Here is a 23,064-nt window from a genome sequence, read left to right on the forward strand (position 1 = left end):
CCCGCCGGGTGGCAGCCGGCGCCCTCCGGGGGGGCGGCCGGGCGGGCCGAGCCGAGCCGGGCCGGGCCGGGCTTTGACGCACGGCTCTGGCGTGGGGGCGGCCGCCTTCTCGTGGGCAGCGGGACCGTCCCCGCTCCGCGCCGGGTCGCCGCGGCTGAGCGCGCTTTCTGCTGGCGTGAGACGGGGGCTGCTGACCCGTCCTGCGTGCGGGGGGCAGCCCCGGCCCCGCCGCCCGGGCCTGCGGGGCGCCCGGCTCCCTTCCGCGGCGGCTCCGCGAGGGAGCGCGGAGGGGCCGGCCCGGCGCAGCCACCCGCGCTCCTCCCTGCGCGGCAGACAGAGAAGTTCCTCTGACCTGAGCCCAGCGTGCCGGCTCCACCGCGGGCATCCTTCGGAGGAGCAAAGCCAGGGAGGCGGAGGGCGAGGAGGGTGCGGCGCCGCCATCGGCGGAGCCGGGCGCGGGGAGCCCCCGCCGGCCTCCGGGGCGCCGTCCCGCGTCCACCGCGCTCGGGGGCGGACGGTCTGCTCGCTCCCCTCTCTGTCTGCTGCAGTTTGCGCGAACTACTTCCCTCTCCGTTCCCTGAGCCAGAGAGGAAGAGCAAGCGGTGGCTACAACGTTCACCGGCCAGCAAAGACATCTAAATTCCAGTTTCTGCTCCAAAAGTTATGTAAGCATTTTAAACAAAGGGAGAGGCTGAGGACAGCCTCTAGCCTCCTAAGAAGAACATTCCCCTGCTATACAGAAAGCCAGAGGAAGGAACTGACCCAGTAATGCCCGCTTTGCAAGAGAGCATGTAGGGATTGCGCGTGGAGTATTCCGGGAGGACTTCTTCTCTGTTTTAACTATTCCAAGCTGCTTAATATTTAAATCTCCACCGAGCCACAGTGAGAGAGACCGAGAGAAAGCATAGTGATTCACCTCTGCACTTCTTCCAAATGTAGCAGTGCAGACAGCAGGTAGTAGGGTGTCTTCCCAGCAGATGGAGTCAGGAAGCAAACCAGCTTGCTAAACAGGTAACGCCACCAGGCTAAGAATAGCTTTTCTCTTTTGTCTCCCTGCAAGAAGGACATTTCTGCCCTCTAATAAAAGGAGCTTTGACATCTGCTTTTAAATCTTCTGACTTACTTCTGAAGGGAAAGTTAGCTCTTACTGCAGTGGTTCTCAGATGCTTTTCTTCCACCCAGCAAGGTATTCCATGCTTCCCAATTTTTAAAACTGCTAAACTCATTACTCACTTTCTCATACAGCCTATGGCAAAATTCAGCCTGTCCTTAAAGAAATCTGCATGCAAACATAGCAGACTGCCTTTCTATCCACTTCCACATGAAGGAGGAACCCATTGCCATGTTTTCCAGCAGCTGTGTAAAAAGTTAGCTCTAGACAGTACTATCAGATAAATCTGTCCTTTGGATATATTCACTGGGTGGGGGAGAGGCTTATAAAGATGAGATGCTCAGGGAATACTGATCTAAACCATCATCCCTTGATTTAAACTTTCACTGTAGGTTTCACACTTTTTCTTGTGGAGGCAAGGAGAATCAGTGGGAACTGCCTTTATGAGAGCTCATAATGCCATGGTTGCTTCTCTGTTCGGAGCTTTCTCAGGGAGAAACAGTGAAGTTAGGGGAGGTTTCTGTTAATTCTAGAACTGCTGCAGAGCACCCCTGTCGTCTGCCGGGAGTCATGTCCAGCTGCTCTTAGGCCAGCTCAGGTAAGTCACAGTTTTAGGTGCTGAAGATGTCTGCGTAGGAAGAGCTGTTGAAGCACTGAAGCAAAACCATGAGCTGAAGCCTAGAGAGAGCAGGAGAATTCCCCTCCCTTTCACTGTAACGATAAGCTGAAAGAGGAAAAATAGGGAGCTTTCCTCATACCTGGTAGCCTGGAATATTTTCTCTTTTCCAGTGGTTTTAGAGGTAGGTATGTGGGTGGGTAACGAACTAAGTACAGATTGCTTTAAAAGATACAGAAAGCAGCTGGACTACCTGCTTTTCTCAATGGTTGAAGGCAAGCAACTAATTTCTTACTAAAGGTTTTTTGGACAGTGGATCCATCTCTTTTCTTGACGTGTCTGTTGTCTGGCTAATAGTTTTCATTCTATGATTGGAAAATGCCACATTCTTAATGACTGTTTTTATACTTACTTCAAAACAGATTTTATGTTTCTCTGTTTTCTCACTGAGTACTGTACATCTGCTGAAGTATAAATCTGTCATCCCATAATCTGCAAATAGTTTTTGTACTTCTTTTTTTTTCTTTAATTTACATAAACTCCCTTTTGTTAACCATTACTTTGCACACAGAAGCAGCAATTTCTGATTTAGTCTGTTCTGCTTTAGGCAATTCCATTGTGCCCCATGGGACTGCAAGCATGAGTAGTTACTATTTGGCATGCATGTGCAATGCTGACCAGGCCCATAAATAATCATTGCAAATCTATTATTAACTGCACCTTGATAGTTTTATTTCTTTCTATTTGTGCTCAGGAGTCATAACAGCAGTCTTGGACTTCTGTACAGCAGAGGCAGCTAAGCTGTTATTTTATGTTGTGAGGGGATGGTATTGCTTCATCCACGAGAAGTTTAAAATGTCAAACTTGGTTCCAAAATTTCAGTGATTTCTCTCTGTTATCAAGCTAAACATACAAAGGAAACTTGTATCTTTTTGCAGTTTGGCTCATGGAAAATACATTTTTTCTCTTTTTACAACATCACCAATTTTTAAAATATATTTTGTCTACTTTTAATTGTATTATAAGTAAGCCACTTGTGAAACAAACACTGCCCTGATTTTGTTTTGAAATTTTGGTGCAGAATTTGAAATGAAAATCAAAGCAGTTCCCAGCCGGACTCACAAACTTTTCACGGGAGGCTATGGATAGACGCATTTCCACAGTCTTCTGTGAAGAGGTCTGCACTGCAAGCTCTTTGGAGGTGAACAATTTCTACTCATGGTCTGCATATCTTCCTTAAGTGGCATGGTGCACCACACAGGGATTATCTGGAGTTTAGTCCTTTCAGATAAGGATTTGTTCACATCTAGTTGGTTTGGAGCATAGGAAGAGTTGAGCTTTGAGCTGTGTCCAGAAGACCACGTAAGCATGCTGTACCTTTTGGTAAGCAGATTATACATAATTAATTTTAGTAAGGACTACATTCTCTATTTGGAAGACAAAACGGAAGGTGTAGGAGACAACATTTAAGCAAAGATGATAATAGTAAATTTGGCCTAAAGCAGTTCAGGGTGAAGAGAATGGGGAATTTGCCATTACCTTGAGTACAAGTTAGATCAGGCCCATTAAGTCTTCCATGAGAATATTTAAGTTGTTTACATGTGACTTTGTAATCGTGACTTTGCGCTCCTAGAACTCACTGGCTTGAAAACTCTGAGAGTAATTATAGCGCTATTAGCAGCAACACAGACTTCCTAATTGTGCCTGCCTGCAAATATGCCCTGTGAGAGGGAAACGTGTATGGTCAGTATAGCTACTGTTCACGCTATGCATCTGGCATGGCCAGGGTAACTGCTGGGTAACTGGGTAACTTCTTTTAATTTTGAAAAAAACAGGTCACTCTGGGATTAAGGATTTGCAGAACGACAAGTTTTCAGCTTCATGAAGCTGCTGTCAGTTGAAGAAGTCCACACCAAGCGTATAGGGCGGTATCAGGGCAAGTGCGGAAATGCTCAGGTGGCTGGAAGGCACAGGGACTGCTTAGTCTAGTGCTGCTAGGGGAACACAACGGTGTTGTAGACGTAATTAGTAAAGTTCCTACAGACAGGTATGTGAGTACATTTGGTGAACGGGGAGGAGTAAAACCAGAAAAGCAGAAGAGAGATAATCAAAATGAGGCACAGTGGGTGAGTTACTCAGAAGTCTGGGGCTCTGATATGTTGCACAACTTAGACTGTCAGTTCTCACAGGTTAGCACAGGGTAAGATGAGCTGCTGCATAACATAGCACAGAATGTCTTTAAACATACATTTACCCCATATCTTTCTTCTCTCAGCAAGTAGAGAGACAATAACAATTGTCAGCCTAATATGTATTTGAAACTCTATATTATGTTAAACAACTTCCTGTACAGCAAAATATTGTTATTTTTTCATATGGATTGCACTGTACATTGAGCCAAGTGTGTGCTTTTGAATTATCAGAACCGCTGTGCTTGGGTAATGCTTAATTCTGGTTATGCTATAACTCACGTATTATTTCTGCTGCCAGTGTAGCCTCTGTGAAACCTCATCCATCTTGAACCTCTAGTTCTCTACAGTAAGGTAACAAGAATGGAGAAAGGAGGTTTTGAGAACAGCATTTTCAGTGATGTGGTAGAGTTAATCGGTGTTAGAGAAATCAAAAGAGAAAGTTAGAAAAAAGGATGTGAGAAATGGAGAAGAATACTTGTCTGGACAATTTCTCTAACTATTTAGACATGCAAAGCATTAGTTTTTAGAAATATTCTGAGGAATATATTTTAGAAATATAGTTGGAAAATAGCCTTGCAGAAGGAGGAAACCTTATCTGGGTCACAAACAACAGCCTAGTGATGGGAATTTTATGTGTATTTTATTACTAATCCCAGAAACCATCAAATCTTCCAATTAACTGTTTTTTTAAGGTAATCTTTTTCAAAATTAATGGATTAATTTTGTTAGCCTTGTTTTTAGAAATCTGAAATTCAAGGTTTATGTGTTTATCCAACGTCAAACATCTGATTAAAATGATATACAAATTGCCTTATGTCATGATAGATTTAATTCAGTCAGTTTCTTAACGTACAGTAAAATATTAGTAATTAAATTCTTCTCCTTGCTTAAATGTCTGGTTTTAATTTATCTGAATTACTTTATCAACGTACTGATTCTTCAATTCATATCTCAGGACACTTGTAGAGGATCTCCAAAAGAGTTTTGTAGTGAAAGCAAAAGAGACAAGTGCCTCTGAAAGAGAAGAATCTTATTTGAAGGCAAATCAGTAATTAGGAAACACAGAAGTAAAAAAGAAAAAGGGAAATGAAAAACACAAGAACATCAATTGCTTGCATGTTTTCACAGGACAAGGAAAAACGAATAGATTCCCTAATGTAGAAATTTCATTTATTAGTATTTATAGTCTGTTCAGTTTTCAATATATGAGACTACTTTAATTTAGTAGATAGTAATATATGCTACCCTTAGTAAAGCACTCCATAATTATAAATATTGGTGGCAGAAACGGAGCATGGTTTGCTTGCTCTGTACAGAGGAAGAAAACAAGAAAGCAAACAGGATAATGAAAACCTAGGCAATGGGATAGTTTCCAAAGAGTGAGCATCTGATTCGCTCAGAATCAGCAGGTATTTCCAGGCACGCTGCAGAAGCTCATATTCTGGGCCACTCCAGCCAGTGAGTGGGTGTGCGTGGATTCTGGAGACAATCTGAGCCAAGCATCACAAGAAGAGCTTTTCAGGGGAACTAAACACACCAACAGCAGCTAGAAATGTCTTCGCTACTGCATGTACGGTATATAAATCATTAAATATTATAGGTTACACAAATCTGCTTTGGAAATTATTCCAGGAGCAGTATGAAATTTCCTCAAAGCACTGGCAGGCATATTTCATAAATCAAACATACTTGCAAAGTCCTATTAGCATAACTTTTACACTTATTGCTTCACTCATGTCTTTTTTATAGGAGAAACTTCATGTTATTTGGAGTTATAGACAATGCAAGAATCTATCTATTAATGCCTAAACATATCTATGTACATTTACAGAGGTAAAGTTTCATACCTTTGTAAGAATGGCCCAGGGCCTATGCATCATTCGGGCCTTACTTATGCCCTTGAAATAAGTTTTAAGTAAAACTAAAGTAGTGCATAGGCTCATGTTGGTTCTGTGAACACTGGCGAAATTTACCTCAAATCTTTATTCTGCTGTGTGCTCCTGTGAACAGTGAGAATTTTTTATTACATTTGTAAGTCTGACCAGCATGTTATTCATGTCACCGTGAAAATAGAACTGTAATGGGTGCATAACTGACTAAAACCAAGCTCTTGTCAGAAAGCGTAATCATTCTCATTATCAGCAGCAGCTTGTCACTCGGTTTGACATACTTAAAATGAAGTGCTGCCCCTCCAAACAACTGTATATAAGAATCTCTTTATAGGAAAGCACAGGAAGGGAGACATTTCAGCTGCCTTTATTCCACAGCCATGGTTCATTATCATTATAGCAAATACTTATTAGAAAAGGAAACCTCTATGGTTTTTTTTTTTGCCTCCAAACAACCGTTTTTAATGATTTGAGAGGTGGGTCACCTACAAATGCTAGTGATCATATCTTTCAAGCACTCACAGCATGTTTTTGAACTTTTAAGTAAAAATTGGCAGAATTCATTTCAGATTGGTAACTTGTCTTTCTGACTAGACCTTCTGACATAGGCAGTAGAAATGAATCAGCATCACTTACGTGAACTTCACATGCTGTGAACTTCAGGGCTATTTGAGCATAAGTATAAATGACATGGGAGCCTGCCAACTGTATCATTCATAGTTGGAGATCTTACATCTTATGGGCTAGTCAGTTTGTGGACCTACCTCTAATCAACTGAGATAGGTAGCTGCTGAGATGCAGCTATTTCTAAAGAATTAATTTTGAGTTTCATTTGCTTTTCTTTTTACAACAGGAATTCAAATCATTTCCATATTCTACTGTTTATATATATTGCAAAAACATCTTTATACAATATTGAGAGACGAACTGAGTAGAAAGGGCAAAGGTTCGAACGCTTTTAAACAGATACCTGTGTCTTCCCTTATAGTCTTTTCTTCTTCCGTTTGTAATACCTGTGGAATAGGAACTAATTTGCAGCATCTCATCCAACTTTGTAATTATAATTCATGCGAGTTTGCTTAGCATGAGAAGATCATTTGCTACTCTTATATTTAACCTTTCTGTGAGGGATGTGAAGCATGATGTCACTTCTGAGTAGGTCTGTAAATATACAGCGTGTTAAAAAGTAGAATGAGAATACATGCATTTCAAAGGACTTAAGTATCGGATCTGATGACAGGACAAATAAGGGATTTCATGTGATATGGACAAACACTAGCCTGGAGAAGGGAAGTAATAGGATAGCACTACAGAGACAAGATGTGTCTGCAGATAGTATTGATTCATACAACTTAAACTGCAAACTTCTTGTTTGCAGTGTTATTCTCTCGTTTCTTTTAACACCACTTGGCATACATACATGCACACGTACACATTTATTCCAGCATGCTATTGTTTCACTGTCTTTGATACTTGTTTTCCATTCACAGCCGCCCATTTAAATCTCATCAACCAAACTGTTAACAGAAGGTAAACGTAGTCACTAAGGGTCAGATGCTCAGAGATGGCTGCAAATCACAGACTAAAAGTCTTGAGGGAAATGTCTGAGCATAAAATTCTTACTCACCTTCATCTGATTCACTTGGTATGCAGTCCTCGCTGTGCCTCTGAGGTCTACCTTAACTTCATCTCCTTTCCTCATGATTCACAAGTGAAATCCCATACCAAGCTTCTACATCAGTCCTGTATTTCTGAGAAAGCACTGTGAGGCTGGTCCTTCTTCAGCCAGTTAAAGGAAACACAGAGACACAGTGGACAGAGATATCTGGTTCTAAAGCTCCCAGATGTTAAAATGTGACAAGACGAACCTCGTTTCCTCTGTCATTTTCTAGTTCCATTCTAGATGTGTTTTATGGCTTTGTGCCACAACCCTCTGCTTAGTTCTTCTTATCATCATGAGCTCTTTGCCATTAGTCATGTCTTAGATAATCCTTGGTGTTACATATTTTGACATATTTTTATTCAAAAGGAAAAAAAAGGAGATGCAAGAGCTCTCACCCTGGTAAGTCCAAAACAATCATTTTAGCTCTTGCCATGTATTGAGAAGCAAGAATGCTGGAAGTTTTCAATCAGAGGTTTGCCAATGCATTTTAGTCTTGGCCCACAACGTCTTTTCTATTTGAGTTCTGGACCTTGGCTCTTAAAGAAATTGGCAGAAATATTCAGGGCTTTTTTTTCAGATACCAGTAAATTTGAAAAATACATTTATTTTTTTTAACTTAAATAACAAATCTCTCTTTTGTTCAGCCAATAAATTGCAATTGTAAAATAAATCTTCTGCCATAACTTACTGTGAGATGTGTTTTTAATGGATTTTTAAACCAAAATCTCTTCTCAACTGTTGCTGTTTGTAGCCAGGTACTAAAAATAAAAATATGGCCTGTTTTTCAGCACTGTTATGTTATGAGTTATGCTTCATCTAATACTCATTTAACAAGGTCAATCTTTTCAAGTTGGTCATAGCCTGATTCCTATCACTTAACTTGCAATTTTACGAAGCAGTGTGAAAATCATTCATGTTCAGACAGCAGGTATATCAGTGGCTCTCACCTCTCTTCAGACTACTCAAGCATACACACATACACAACTACTTCTTTACTCCAGCAACATTATTGGTCTATTATTTGGATTTTTTTTTTCCAGGAATGGTTGTCTGTTAAATCTCACCAGCTGAGCTGCGAACACTAACTAAATGTAATCAGTGATGGCTGGGTACTCAAAGAGAGCTGCAAATCACAGAAAATTTGATATACATGCTTAAAATTTCTGCTCCCAGGTTGAGAACACAGTAGGAATTCAAAAGTTATAGTCTTCATACTCTGTTTCTGTACAGGATGAATTCCAAGGACCACATTTAGGATAAGACATGACTAGTCTGCATGTATATAAATCCGATGAAAATCCTGAACCTTTGTGTACGTGGGCATCATCTATCTGAACGGAACTTCACTGAATTTCCTTTGTTTGTATCTGCTTGCAAACTAGTGATTTACTTAGCCAGATTTCAGCATTAATGAATCTTGTTGAGATATGGAAATTGGCTAACCATGTCTCTGCAAGAGCTGAGCCTTAGAAGCTGAGCTGGAAACTGGTAGATAACTTTTAATATCCGAATAAAGTATTTAATACTACTTTTATTTCCATAATTATTAAACCAGAAAGAAAAGCTGAGGCATTTATGATTTTGGTTCTTTCTAATAGTATTTTTATTTACAATGCAAAGAGTATAAGATGGTATATGATATATGTTTTGAATTACCCTGTTCTTTCTAAAGGCCTGAAAATGGATGTAAAAGTTCCTTCCAATCCCTTCCAAGGAAAGTCAGACAGCATATAGTTCTCCTGTTCCCAGAATAACATCATCAGTATCACATATCTCATTTAGTAACAATATGCCCGTGATTTTCAGTGGCCTGATCTTGTTGCTGTAAATTCATTTTACTTTCTAGCACAGCCTATAAGTTGTTGATGAGATGTTCTTTCAGCTGTTCACTTACAGATTAAAGAAAGCTTTTCCTGTAAAGTGAAGGGCTCTGCTCTTTTTGCTGCTGTTGCTTTACATTTTGATTTCTTTGCAGGATAAGATTCAGATTGCAGAAATGTTTAGGAGGGCAGACTACAGAACGTACTTTATTTGACTATCTTTTGCTTTTTAGTAGTTATTATCAAACTGCAAGAGATCTTTGTGTCCAGAGGAATGTCATTATATCAGGATGAGTTGTTTACTGTAAAAATACGCTCAGTTCAGATGATACAGAAATCCAGATATTGGAGGTCTGTATGGGGAGACCATTTCTATGGACTGTGGGAAGGGAACTTGTTCTCTGAATTCACAAACCTCAGGGCAAGAGATTATCTTTTAATCCACCAACTGCCACAAGAAGAGTGTTCTGCAGGAAGAAAGTGCCCCAAAACGTTATAGCCATCAGTCTAGCAGAACAAAACAAAAAATGTCTGATTAGGATATGTTAGTAAAAGATGACAATGAAACCTCCATTGACATCAGTGCTAGATAACCTCTGAAAAACAGAGCACTTTATTTAGTTACCTAAAAATAGATTTGGGTGCCCTACTGAGAATGGTAGGTCAAGAACATAACTTCTGCTCTTGCTTTTAATCCATTATGTCTGTATAGAGGGATGAACTGAGGCATATGGAAATGCTGAGCAGGAAATACGCTGTTTTATAGTACTGATATTGCTGTACTCTAGGAAATGGGTGACAAAGCAGGTTGAAGATTTTTATATGAAACTGGGCATATCTTACCAACCCGTTGGTGAGCTTCTAGACTAACTGCATGCATGTTCTACTAGCTAACATGCAACAAAAAGAAGAGATGTAGGAAACAAACACTAATAACTCATTGAAAAGGAAGAGCGGGGAGAAAAGAAATCTTGTTCTTGCCTCCCCTCCCAAGTTCTAGGCTGGTGGAATTTAGCCATTTTGCAGGTATTCCTGCCTAGTACAAAGTCCACCAGGACTTACTTTGTTTTCAAAGTTTTGGAATGTATTAATTATTCCAGGTGTCTGTATTTGTGAATGAATCAAGAAAAAACAGTTCACAGTGCCTCAGCTAGCCAGCTTTAACAACATGCAAAGATTTCCATGACATTTTACAGTATAGAAGTATATATTACAAAATGAATGAACATTTTGGAAAATTCATATGGAGCTAGTCATGGATGAAAATTCATTTCATTTGATTAAGTGATGTTTTTATTCCTTAAAATAGTAGAACTTTGGGGTTGTATCAGTGATGACTTTTTAACTATTAGATCTTAAACTAAGCTGCGTAACCCATCTCCAGTCCTGTTTCACCTGAAGCTCGTGCTCAAACTAGCACTGACTTCACTGGGAGCAGAATCAACTCATCAGTCATCATTTTGCTGCTTCATAACTTTGGGATAAAATCAAAACACTTTCTTTTCTTTATTTCGAAGAGATATGGTGATGTGTGATGATGCCTGGAATTTAACTGTATGGGCCTGTCTTGCAGGGAAGTTTATTTGCAGTAGCTATTGGGCTGAATATTCACTTCTTATTTTAGACACAGCAATTTCCCCTGAGACTCATTTAGATCATGCAAAAGGCAAGATAGTTCTCTCCGTTTTCAAAGCACAGCAAGTCACCTGGCACAAAGGCACTCACTGCCCTGAAGCTGTCACTAAGACTCTAGTTTAGAGCTGTGAGCGCATGGTGAATTTCTGCCGTAGTTTCCTGTCTACTAGCTTCTCTTTGTAGGCATCCTGTTGGCTTCAGTGACAGGGCACTCCATTTCTGTGCTGGGTTCGTGTGCAAATTACTACCACCTATGCTTGTATTAAAGCAGTATAAGTTAGACAAGCTTCAGAATAAAAAATCCATTTATTTATTTTTCTTGCTTTTCATAGCGCGAGTAGTTTATTTTCTAGCTACAGATTGTAATTCTTTGCTTATTTATAGTATGTTTTCCCTTCTGTTCTGTCTTACTCTCTTCCTCCTTTTCTCCATTTTGATGACAGATGTTATGCTTATAAACTCCCTCTTTAACAGTACAGTCAAATCCTGAACAATACTCCCGACACTCTGTTAACGTGTTTCTCTTACAAGCCATGCTACCTGATAGATTTTTAAAAGCCAGTTTATCCAATTTCATATTGTATTACTAATCTCATGACTAAGTCCTCAGTTTTGCTTTTCACGTTAATGCATCTAAAAAGTTTTTATAGACAGAGCTAACAGCACACACTGTATTCACAGTATGCTTTCAGATCCCAAGTCCTTTGCCGTTCCTTAATTATTTGTGTTGACGCTTTCCTTGCTAGCTGGAATTCAGCTTTGCCTTAAGCTGAGTTTACTGGGCAGCTGGGAAAGAGTGTCAGTTAAAATTATGCTCCTGGGAAAAGTACATTGTTAGTAGCGTTCAGCTATTGTGACTGTTTCACTGATCAGAATTCCTGTCCTGGGGAAACAGGCTTTACAAACCGAAGATGGATGTTCTTCCAAATTTGGCAACAGAGGGGGTAAGAATCCTTTCAGAAAAAAAAAAAAAACCCACGAAAGAAACAAAAAGGAGATAAATCATTTTGAAAAGCACATCTGGTGGCCTAAAGTTAAAGTTGCCCAGAGAACAGGATAGGAGTTTCTCCTGCTTTTGAAGGAAGGAATTGAAACTTACGGTCTGCACAGATGTCAGACTTTTACTGAAACTTGTGAAAAAAAGAATCCTTCTGAAAAAAAGAATCGGAATCAATCTCACATAAACTATAAACATCCATGGAAGAATGGAAAGAATCTCCATTCTTGCATGCTACAGAGAGGATTTTAATAAGTTAGCAGCAAATTCACTGAAGCTATCATCTGAAGCAAGCACATTCTATCCTTTCTCACTGCCTGTATGCTAGCCAAGCTGGGCATGCTTGCAGTGCCTGAGTGTGCTCCATCCTGCATGTACATAAGCTTTCTCTGCTCTCCTTTTTCCACGCTGTTTCCTCACTCTTTGTTGTTCAATGCTCATGGCCTTGGTGGTGCTGCAGTGGAGAACAGAGTTTGCCTTCCTTGTTGTCCTAGTCATTTTCTTACCCAGGGTTCTGTAAAGTTCCCAATAATGTTGTGTCTGTTTTACTCTCCTGATTTTTTGACAGCAGCGGATGACTCTCAGCTATATCTGAGACTCATGTGTTTCAAAGTGTGGGAGGACCTGACTCTACCAGCACCTGGGGGAAAAACTGTCTTCTGCCTTCTTGAGTTACAGATGCCCAAGTGACACCAGTCACTATAGCTGTGTTTTGCTAGGTCAAAAAGGCCTGAGGTAAAATAAGCTTCCCCTTCAAGTGAGGTAAATATTGATCCTCTGGGTGAGACATTAAACAGAATGCTCCTCTGGGCCAGTTGTGTCCCTGAAGGCTGGATCCTTTCCTCCAGTCCCTCTTTGCAGTCTAGCAGCATTCGCCGCCTCCTGGCGCTAAACAAAGTGCAGCAGTCCCCTCAGAGCCTTGGAGAGGAAATCTTTATTTGTGTCACTTTGCCATCTTGGCTCCAGACCAACCCCATGCTCAGGCCAGGGTCTGAGCATGCAGCCCTTCGGGGGTTCCTGCTTGTGGTCCATCTCCCTCCCTGTCTGCCTCAGTGCAGAAGGCTGCCCAGGCTCAGCATGCTTAGTCACTTCTTGGGACTCCCCTGCTCTCCAGCCCTGGGCTCAAAAACACCAGAAGTCGTCCCCTGTGCTGCTCATCATCATTGCTTCACTAGCAGGACACAGGAAATAAATAGAGTATTTTTATATCAAACTAGAGTTAAATATTATAACGTTCTTGGATATGGTCAGGTGCCTCAAAGTTTAGAAATATGTATAGTTCTCTGGGCAACTTTAACTTTAGACCACTGGATATGCTTTTTACAACTATTTATCTCCTTTTTCATTTTTTCATTTTTTTTCTGAAAGGATCCTCACCTCCTCTGTTGCCAAATTTGGGAGAACATCTATCTTCTCTTTCTAAAACAAGTCTCTTTACTCCACACTGCCAAATTTCTGCAGCATGTAAATTCCTATTGAAGATATTGAAAAATGGCAAACTCTCCTTGTGGCTGTCAGTGAGTTACTAGATAATGCTTAGCAAACTACTTAAACAGCATTTTGCGTATTGGCCTTTAATGGTCTGTTTCACATTTTCATAAAACATCTGGGATCTGATTAGCTGAAAGTCTGAGCATTAATTGCAATACTGTCTGCAATTATAGCAGACTGTATTGTAGCTGGACAATGAATGTATCAAGTGCTCTAGAAAGCAAATCGCTTAAAAAATCATGTTCTTTCTAGGTTCCACTCCCTGTAGTTATTATTGCCTGGAAATGAATTATTGCTTCTGTAAATGACTGATACATTTTAAAATGCCTTTTATTCCCTAGAACATGGACCAGAAAGCAAGTTTTCCCATCACTGCCTGTTGTTCTAGGAAGTAGGTTGCTTCCTGATTTAATGATTCTTGGGTAGATAACAAAAGAGATGGGAAATAGGAGTTTGAAAGTTCCCAGGAAGAGGTAAGAACCTAACCCATGAATCTCACACCTTGGATCTGCTTCTTCCTCCAAAAGGCGTGGAAGAAAAGGCAGTAATACCCCTTTCAGCAGAAAGCTCAGGATAGCGGAAACAGTATCTGTGTGTGTTTCCCTATAACACTTAATAAGATCCACAACGAGCAGTGGTTTAGAAATCATCCCATTCTTTTTTATTTACCCATTAGCTGGTTAAAGGCTGTTTCACACTGAAGAGGCTGAATGCAGTGGCTTGCTCTTCATTTTCTCATCAGCTTTGGCTCGCCATTCTGAAGTTCCTAATCCAGACCTGCAGTAAGAGATCATTGACAGGATTTAGTAAACTTTTTAAAATAAAAGTTTATTTTTTCCAGTTTGGCATTCATGGGCTGAAAGACCCATCGCCTTTCATTTTCATCACCATTCGTATAAGATGTCTCTAACATGTCTTTGTCATTGCGTTTGAATACTTTTGTTTCTGTTTGTCCTTATGCACTCCTCTCCTCCTCCTAATGTCCTTTGGAGCTGCTTGAGTTCAGAAAGAAATAAAGTGTGTGCTAGCAATGTAGGAGAAGCTCTTGGGAAAGTTAGGAATTAAAAGAGAGAAGTTTACTTGTTTATGGGCCAAAGGCTTTTTCTCTTCATGAAGATGATTTCTGGGTCCTGAACTACAGGTACTCTGTGGCCTGCTGTGAACAAGTCAGGGTGAAAACCATCAGGGAGCACACCCTAAATCATGGAGGGACAACCCAACAGACTCTTAAATCAGCCTAGTGTGAATTTGCCTCTAGAGGTCTCCCAACTCTTCTTTCATTTCAAGCCCCAAATATACGCGCTCTGTACCTTTTTCAACTTCAGAACGTGCTCTCTCCCTTCCCTTTTCCCCCCTTACGCCCTCGCCCTTCAAACTAGCTCTATAGAATTTGTGTTTTATTGTTCATAAATACAGATTTATCTTGTCTTGCTTTAACATCATCAAAATCTAGTAGCCGATGCAGCTTTTACAGGAAGTTTTGCCATAGGAGAAAGTTCTGGGGAAAATGCTGGGTAGTTCAGACAGTTTTTGTCATAACGGGTAAATTTGGTGCTTGGAAATAAAAATTAGCTGATGCACTCTCTATGCGTGCTTTCAGGCAAAGCGTATGCAAAACTGAATGAATTTGAAACATCTTTGCAGCCCATGGCTGCAGAAAAATAGAAATCCCCACAAACTTCTGTGTAACGATCTTGCTCTGCTCTTTGTAGCATCTCAGAGTGCATAAGCTGAGAAAGCCTCTCGGCTGGGTCTCTTTACTCATCAGTGCTGATGGGTATCACTCTGTCCTGGGTTTTGCTGATGGAATTCAGGAGTTATTTCACTCGGGTCAGTCAGCCTGCTTCATATTGCAGGTTTGTATAGGTGTTGTGCTATTAACTTCAAAGGAGTTGTGTCTGATTTGCACCAGTATAAATTAAAGGGTAGACTCACTCACTGAATCCGTACATCTAACACTTTCTTGTCAGCATGATCCACGTGCACAGTATTCTACACCCTCTCTGTTTGAATTTACACCTACTTTCCCACACTTAGGGGAGAAAGTGGCTGCATTCAGTATGCCTGCAGGAGCTCAGCGGGAGTTGCTGCCTCTCAGGCACAAGATCCAGGCAATCAGCTGCTTCCTGCCTGCACTGTGAAGCTGCTCCCTTGGCATTGCTTTCTCAACACCGGCAGGATGCTGTGGCTCGAGCCCTTCGGAGAGGCAGCGGTTCCTGGCCCTCAGCCAGCAATACCTCCCAAGCATCTTGCGACAGGAAAGAAGGGTTTCTACTCGCTTTGGAATCTTTTCAGTGCTGACTATAACAGGTAAAAATGGCCACTAGTATTTAGACCAAGCAGGCCCAGAAGGATCCAGGCAGTACAAAGAATGGAGAAGAGTAAATTTTAAGGACAGTTAACTAAGAGAATAACCTTCACAGAAGAAGCTTTTTATGAAAATCAGATGAAAACAGGAACATACAGTGTCTCAGATGTGCAGTCATGCACATCTGCCAGTTGATGTGCCAGTTGGTGTCTGATGTCCAGCGTTCAGGCCTGAGGAGACATTTGGTTAAGTAATGATTACATAGGGAAGTGGGAAGGTGCTTTGACTGAAGAGCTATTCTGATTCAATGGAAAATGACCAGAGATTTGGGACAATAAGGGTTTTTCACGGGGTATGATGTACTATGAGGACTATGAATACCCAAATCATTGGCAAAGACATATAACTCATATAATATATCTTTGAAAGAATGTAATTTCCTTGAAGAAATTATATTAGAAATGTTAAAGAGTGAAATTTGTTTGAAAGCCAATTAAACTGCTAAGAATGTTATTGTTTTTTAAAATTTTCCATTAAAATATTCAGAGACATGTGGCCATTTTTCATTGCAGTGAAAATAAATCAAAGGATTTTCTCGTTTACAATACTGGATTTCAGGTATGTTGTTGTCAAATGGACTTGGGTGAGGGAGTTGACCTTTTGAATAAAACCCCTAATATGTATAATATTTTCTGTTTTAACTCAAAGCAAGTTTCATTAAGAAAAAAATGATTCAAACCTTTCTGCAAACAATAAGAAGAGACTGCTTAACCCTCTTTAGGTAGCTAAGTATAATGAGGAATTATCTTGTTTCCATGGTCATTTAGCTTTCAAATGTCATAACCAGACAGAAAGGAAGATGAACCATGACTATAGCTTTTAATGAGGCAGCTGCTTCCTCTTGAAGACCACGTAACCATCAAACAGCGGTCGGATGCAAAGGGACCAGCAAAGAGCTATAAGAGTGATCAGCAGCCGAACAAATATGCACTAAGAAGAAAGACTTAAGGAAATTTCTTTAGTCTAAAGAAGATTGAGAAAAAAACTAAGGACCTTCAAATATAAGGTAGCTGCAAAAAGGAAAGTAAATTATGACCACTTACTTGCTCCCAGTGAGATGTAAGATGTCAAAGTCTTAAATTTAAGCAATAGATATTTAGAGCTAGACATCAAGAAATATTTTTTGATAGTAAGCAGGGTAAAGCAGAGGAATAGATTGCCTATGGAGGTGTCACATCTCTCTGACTGGACAATCTGAAGAGTTGGTTGTACAATCTTGTGTACGCTGCGGGACAGAGGAGTGTTTCGCAGCTGCTAGGTCTGAACGTGAGCCCTTCCTGTGCCCTGACTCCATCTCAGGAAAAAATAATCATTCTCTTTTTCCTTTTCCCTCCCCTGTTTTCCATGCAAAGTAAAGCAAACCATGCAGGCCACAAAGGAGGCACAGATATTTTTAGCAGATTCTCGATCTGCGTGAGCCATGAATGTTCGTTGCGGATTGCAGCTCTTGAACAGCCACAGCCATGGATCCTCTGCTAGGCAGAGCGATGAGCTGGGGGACTTCTCCCAGATTCCTTTCAGTCTTTGTTTTCTGTGATCTGCTGTGAAAAATAATTGGAGATAGGTTGAGGTGGCAGCCCAATTAGCTGATCATCTAGTCACTCTCTTCTGTACAAAGATTGGAAAATGCCATGCATTAACACAACATTCATAGCCCACAGGGTAACTGTGCTGATGTGGTAGTTATTATCAGCTGTAGGGTGATACCTAGGTCCCTGTGCCACGGAGATGCACATTAGTCCTGACCCCCCTTCCAAAAGGCAGAATAGTGCGTGAGGCCATGATAGCCCTGAGGGTGCTGTGGCAAGAGCAGAAAGCAGGTAACACTTGTGAACTGTCACAGGTGCATGTCTAAACAAAGAGGCACTTGGTGCAAATCATTTCAGATTCTCCCATTACAATTCTCTCTTTGGAGTGTGAAATTAATTCATCTGGACAATTGTTGTGGTGATGGGAAGATGTTGCATTAAGTTGCTTAACCCTTTCCCTCTCTGCTTCTTTTCTTCCCCTTGGCAAACTCATGCCTCTCCACCAGCTTTGAAAGGGATCATATAAGGTAATCGGTAATCCAACAACTTTCTCCTTTGTCCTGCTTCCTGCAAGAGTTCTCTCCAAATCTAGCAAATTCTTGGGAGACTAAATTGAAAACCTGTACTGCACCAGTAAAATGCTATTTTCAGAACTAATAGCAGATATTGATACTGCAGGTATTCCACTCCAAAACCACTCCATCAGTTAAAAAAGAGGCATTGAAGAAACACTCAGAAAACTGAGAATCATTTTCTCATTCCCTAGCTGTCCTTTTAAAAGCACTCTTACTACACCATCAACTCCCAGAATATTGTGCACTGTATGTTAGACAAAAGAAAAAAAATCTGCAAGTGCAATTTAAAAAAACTACTGACTTTATAGACCTTCAGCACAGGGAGAACTGCCACTGATAAAAACTTGCTGTGACTCATCTATGCTTTGCCCGAGAGCAAATCTTCTTGCTACTTACTGTTGGGTATTGAATTTAAAACCCTCTGTGGTCTTTGCAAGGTCTAAGACCTGTTAGGGAGTGAATGCTAAGAAGAGGAGCTATTACAGGAAGAAGTGTTTTTAAAGGAAAGTTTATATTTTAAAGTTTAAAATATAGTTAAAGAGGCTTAGGTCCATGTACATAATAAATGGTCCATTTCTGATCTTATTCTACTGTAAAGCACAACAGTACTGAAGTCGTGAATAAAGACCAGAGTTTCATCTGAATTTTTTTCAGAGCGGAAGCGGTTAAACATTGGAGCAGGTTGTCCAGAGAGGTTTTCACTTCCCTGACCCTGGAGATAGTTGCCACTGGGCTAATCAAGAACCTCATCAATCTGATCTAAAGTTGAAGTTAGACCTCCTGGGAACAGGGAGTTGAGCTAGATGACTTTCAGAGGGCCTTACAAATTAAATCTTCTGTGAGTCTAAGGTATGTGCCTCATCTGCTCTTAAAGATTTCTCATGATAGAGACTATCACAGAATCACAGAATCGTTTAGGTTGGAAGGGACCTCTGGAGATCATCTCGTCCAACCTCCCTGCTCAAGCAGGGTCACCTAGAGCATATTGCCCAGGATCACATCCAGACGGGTTTTGAATATCTCCAGCGAAGGAGACTCCACCACCCCTCTGGGCAACCTGTTCCAATGCTCTGTCACCCTCACAGTGAAGAAGTTTTTTCTCAGGTTCAGATGGAACTTCCTGTGGTTCAGTTTCTGCCCATTGCCTCTTGTCCTGTTGCTGGGCACCACGGAGAAGAGGCTGGCCTCATCCTCTTGACACTCCCCCTTCAGATACTTGTACACGTTGATGAGATCCCCTCTCAATCTTCTCTTCTCCAGGCTGAACAGGCCCAGCTCTTGCAGTCTTTCTTCATAGGAGAGATGCTCCAGCCCTCTAATCATCTTGGTAGCCCTCCGCTGGACTCTCTCCAGGAGTGCCATGTCCCTCTTGTACTGGGGAGCTCAGGACTGGACACAGTACTCCAGGTGAGGCCTCACCAGGGCTGAATAGAGGGGCAGGATCACCTCCCTCGACCTGCTGGCAACACTCTGCCTAATGCACCCCAGGATCCCATTGGCCTTCTTGGCCACAAGGGCACACTGCTGGCTCATGTTTAACTTGTTGTCCACCAGCACTCCCAGGTCCTTCTCGGCAGAGCTACTTTCCAACAGGTCAGTCCCCAGCCTGTACTGGTGCATGGGATTATTCCTGCCTAGGTGCAGGACCTTGCACTTGCCTTTGTTGAACTTCATGAGGTTCCTCTCCGCCCACCTCTCCAGCCTGTCCAGGTCCCTCTGAATGGCAGCACAGTCTTCTGGTGTGTCAGCCACTCCCCCCAGTTTAGTATCATCAGCAAACTTGCTGAGGGTGCACTCTGTCCCTTCCTCCAGGTCATTGATGAATATATTGAACAAGACTGGGCCCAGGACTGACCCCTGGGGGACACCACTAGCCACAGGCCTCCAACTTGACTCTGCGCCATTCACCACAACCCTCTGAGCTCGGCCATCCAGCCAGTTCTCAAGCCACCTCACCGTCCACTCATCTAGCCCACACTTCCTGAGCTTACCTAGGAGGATGTGATGGGAGACAGTGTCAAAAGCCTTGCTGAAGTCCAGAAAGACAACATCCACTGCTCTGCCCTCATCTACCCAGCCAGTCATTCTGTCATAGAAGGCTATCAGATTGGTCAAGCATGATTTCCCTTAATCATGCTATCTCCACAAATAATCTATTGCAGTGCTTCCCAAAGAGAAGAAAAAAATTACAAAGTAGCCATATGTTTTGGCTGTATTAAATCAACTTCTTGAAGTGCTTGTAACCCTTACATTGCAATGCTCTGATAATGCCAGAAAGAGAGTGAACCTGCAGAGACTAAATTTCTTACCGCTGGGCTGAAAGAAATTCAAATAGTTAAAGACTTAGAATCACAGAAATTCATAATGCAATTCAATGCATAATCTAAAGCAGAGGTTAGCAACCTATTCATCACTAGAGAATGTATATGTCTTTCAAACACCTTTGGCTGCCCATATATTAAATTTACCCAATACGAACACGGAAAAAAATGATAGGGCTGCAAAACATATGAAATGATGTCGTGAGCCATAGTTCTCTATCTCTATCTTTGTAAAAGAAGTAAGAATAGATATTAAAATCAGGATAGTTGATTTATTGATATGCTAGGAACTTAGTTACCACAAACCCATTGTTATGGTGCATGAGGATTTTGAGGCATGGACATTTAGGATAAACTGAGAACATACGCTTTTGAAAAAAAAAAAACATGGATAGAATTTGAATCTAATATACTACAACTTTGTCCTCATTCTTCTTCATTGTTTTTGCCTTTGCATTGAATAATATCGTAGCATCTAATTTTGTTAGGAGTACTAACCAACCTCTCAAAAACTCTCTCTGACTCTCAGCTAATTTTTAATATATTGCTCACCTTGTTGTTCACTTAATTTTCTAATTTGTTTGAAAACTTATTTTAATCAACCTCTTTCCCAATAAGAATTAGTCTTTTATTTACAACATTTTTTGAAACTCATAATTTGTTCCTTTACCATCAGTAGCAGGCATATACTTGATGTCAGCTCGGTGTTCTCCAGCAGCTAATATGTTGCATGTATGCTGAAATGCCTTTTGAAACAGAAATAGTGTTGAACAGAAAATAACATTGTGCGGAAAGTAAGAGTCCACATCATTAATGAGCAAAGTGTGCTTCTTGTTTGAACATCAGGGTCTATGTTCATCACTTACCTTTATGCCTCCTCCTCTTTTCTTCCAAGACTCATTTCCACTGTTAGTGTCTGTGCCTGAAAGATTTTTGTTTGTCTGAAGTCACTGGAGCTACACTATATTTGCAGAGGTTCTGGCCTCATATTTTCTGGGACCCCAATTACATCCTTGAATTCAGGAGTATTTTTCTACCAAATAAAATATTATTTTGTATTAAGAATGGCAGAATCAGGTTGTCAATTTCTGACAGAAGTCGGGTGGCTGATTGTTTTTGTTCCAACAAACACAACTCTGATACTTGTAGCATTTCAGATATTATTTTGGTTTGTGGCTTGATCCTGTGTAATATTCTGTGTGCCAGGCCAAAATTTTCTCTACAGTTAAACTCACCCCCTCAAAGCTACATTTTTCACAGTTCATATGGGGCACATCTGCGGTTTGCTGGCAGGGCGCTGGTAGTATGGGGAATCGGTAGGTGCAAATTCACATCTTACCTTTGCTTGCAGTATAAACTCCTAATGTTTTTTTGTAAGGCTAATACATATCTAGATTTTACATTTCTTGGAATTGTTTTCATGAACATGCACAAAAATAACCTACCTTTTAAAAATCTGCAAACACTAAATGCAAACAAAACTTATGCTTGTGAAGTGTGGAAAATACAGATGTATCCTATAGACAGTGAAAAATATCTTTTTTTAAGGGTCTCATTTCTATCCTTCAGACAGAAACTAAATGAATAGATTTTGGCTTATGGACACAATACTCTCCCCTTAGTTTATAGCCAGGACACAAAGTGACTAGCAAACCAGCCTGTGTTTGCCTCAAGAACATTCAGGCAATCAGGTCATAACCTGCAGCACTCCACAAAATGTAAATAAGATTCTAAATGAGAACACAGCTGTTACGCATCTTCCCTTATCACCCCTAAGTACTCTTCAGGCTATTTATACTAAATGCTGCCCTGTATTGTGAAGGGCTGCAGAGCCTCCTTGGTGGCTTTTTGGAGGGATGTTCTTGGAGGGCTCCTTTGCAGCGGAGTTGTACTATAGATGGTGCTTGTACTGAGGGGCAGACAACAGTGTGCAGAAGGTGATATGCAGAAGTAATGTTTCTGCTGGTTTTTTTTTTAATATTTGAATGCTCAGCACAACTAAGCTGAGGATAAAATAGGGGATTACACTGTTTATTTTGGATATTATTCAAGTTAGTTTGAAATGACTGGGTCTCGTTTCTTGTGAGGCCTACACGAGTCTGACCTGTTAGATTAAAGTGGAGTATGTAAGGCACTTTTCCAGACAAATGGATTTGATAGCGGTCGTCCAAGTCAAAGCATCAAGGATAAGATACCTCTGACCTACTTTTAAATGTTTGCCCCTAAGCAAATCAGTATAAGGACTCAAAACTTGTGGGGGGAATCTGACCTACTTCAGACCTACTTTCCAATAGGGTATGTTGAACACTACAGCCCTCTGATAAGCTCTTGATTAACAATAAATGGGGCCCCCCTCTGATCAGATAGTCAGTAGATGGTCAGTGTTCTTTGCATAAATTTTGCTGAACTGAGCCCCTTTGACAAAGGTGCATGTTCTCTTTTCCGGGCTGATTTAAGAGTTTCAGCCATTGCTCAGTGTTCCTTGCTTTATTGTATGGGCTCTGTTCCTTCTCTTCTTTGTGTGCTGGTTCACCTCTTAGTATGTCCAGCCTGAACTGCAGACTAAAAGCTTTGACTGAAAGAGAATCATGTTGATTGATTTCAGTCCTCTGTACCTTCAGTAGAGGAGCAAAACTATTTGAGTTGTTGCAGACTCCACAGAACCGAGCAACATGGCCCATACAGTTGCACTTTTATTTCATCTGCCTTTTCACTAAAATGTTGAGATGTATTCATAGGGATAAAAGAGATGCAACAGCTCTGGCAGCAAAAGTCTCCTTTCCTAACAAAAAGATTTCTTTCCAGTTCATGATAGGAACTTGTATCTGCCGTTAAGCAGTGAAGTAACCAGCTGGCG

General features: G+C 41.0%; 1 protein-coding gene across 2 annotated transcripts in view; it reads right to left on the reverse strand.

Annotated features, from left to right (window-relative positions):
- CALCR (calcitonin receptor) overlaps window positions 1-955 on the reverse strand; it is a 173,157-nt gene extending 172,202 nt beyond the window's left edge. The window contains exon 1 of one of the 2 annotated variants that reach the window (XM_068934848.1): window positions 353-955. In XM_068934848.1, the coding sequence (XP_068790949.1) occupies window positions 353-441 (89 nt within the window). In that variant the 5' untranslated portion in view covers window positions 442-955. The remainder of the gene's footprint in view (window positions 1-352) is intronic. The other variant, XM_068934849.1, reaches the window with a different exon arrangement.
- Window positions 956-23,064: the final 22,109 nt, after the last annotated feature.

Source organism: Struthio camelus, chromosome 2 (genome assembly GCF_040807025.1).
Source record: "Struthio camelus isolate bStrCam1 chromosome 2, bStrCam1.hap1, whole genome shotgun sequence".
NCBI lineage: Eukaryota > Metazoa > Chordata > Aves > Struthioniformes > Struthionidae > Struthio > Struthio camelus.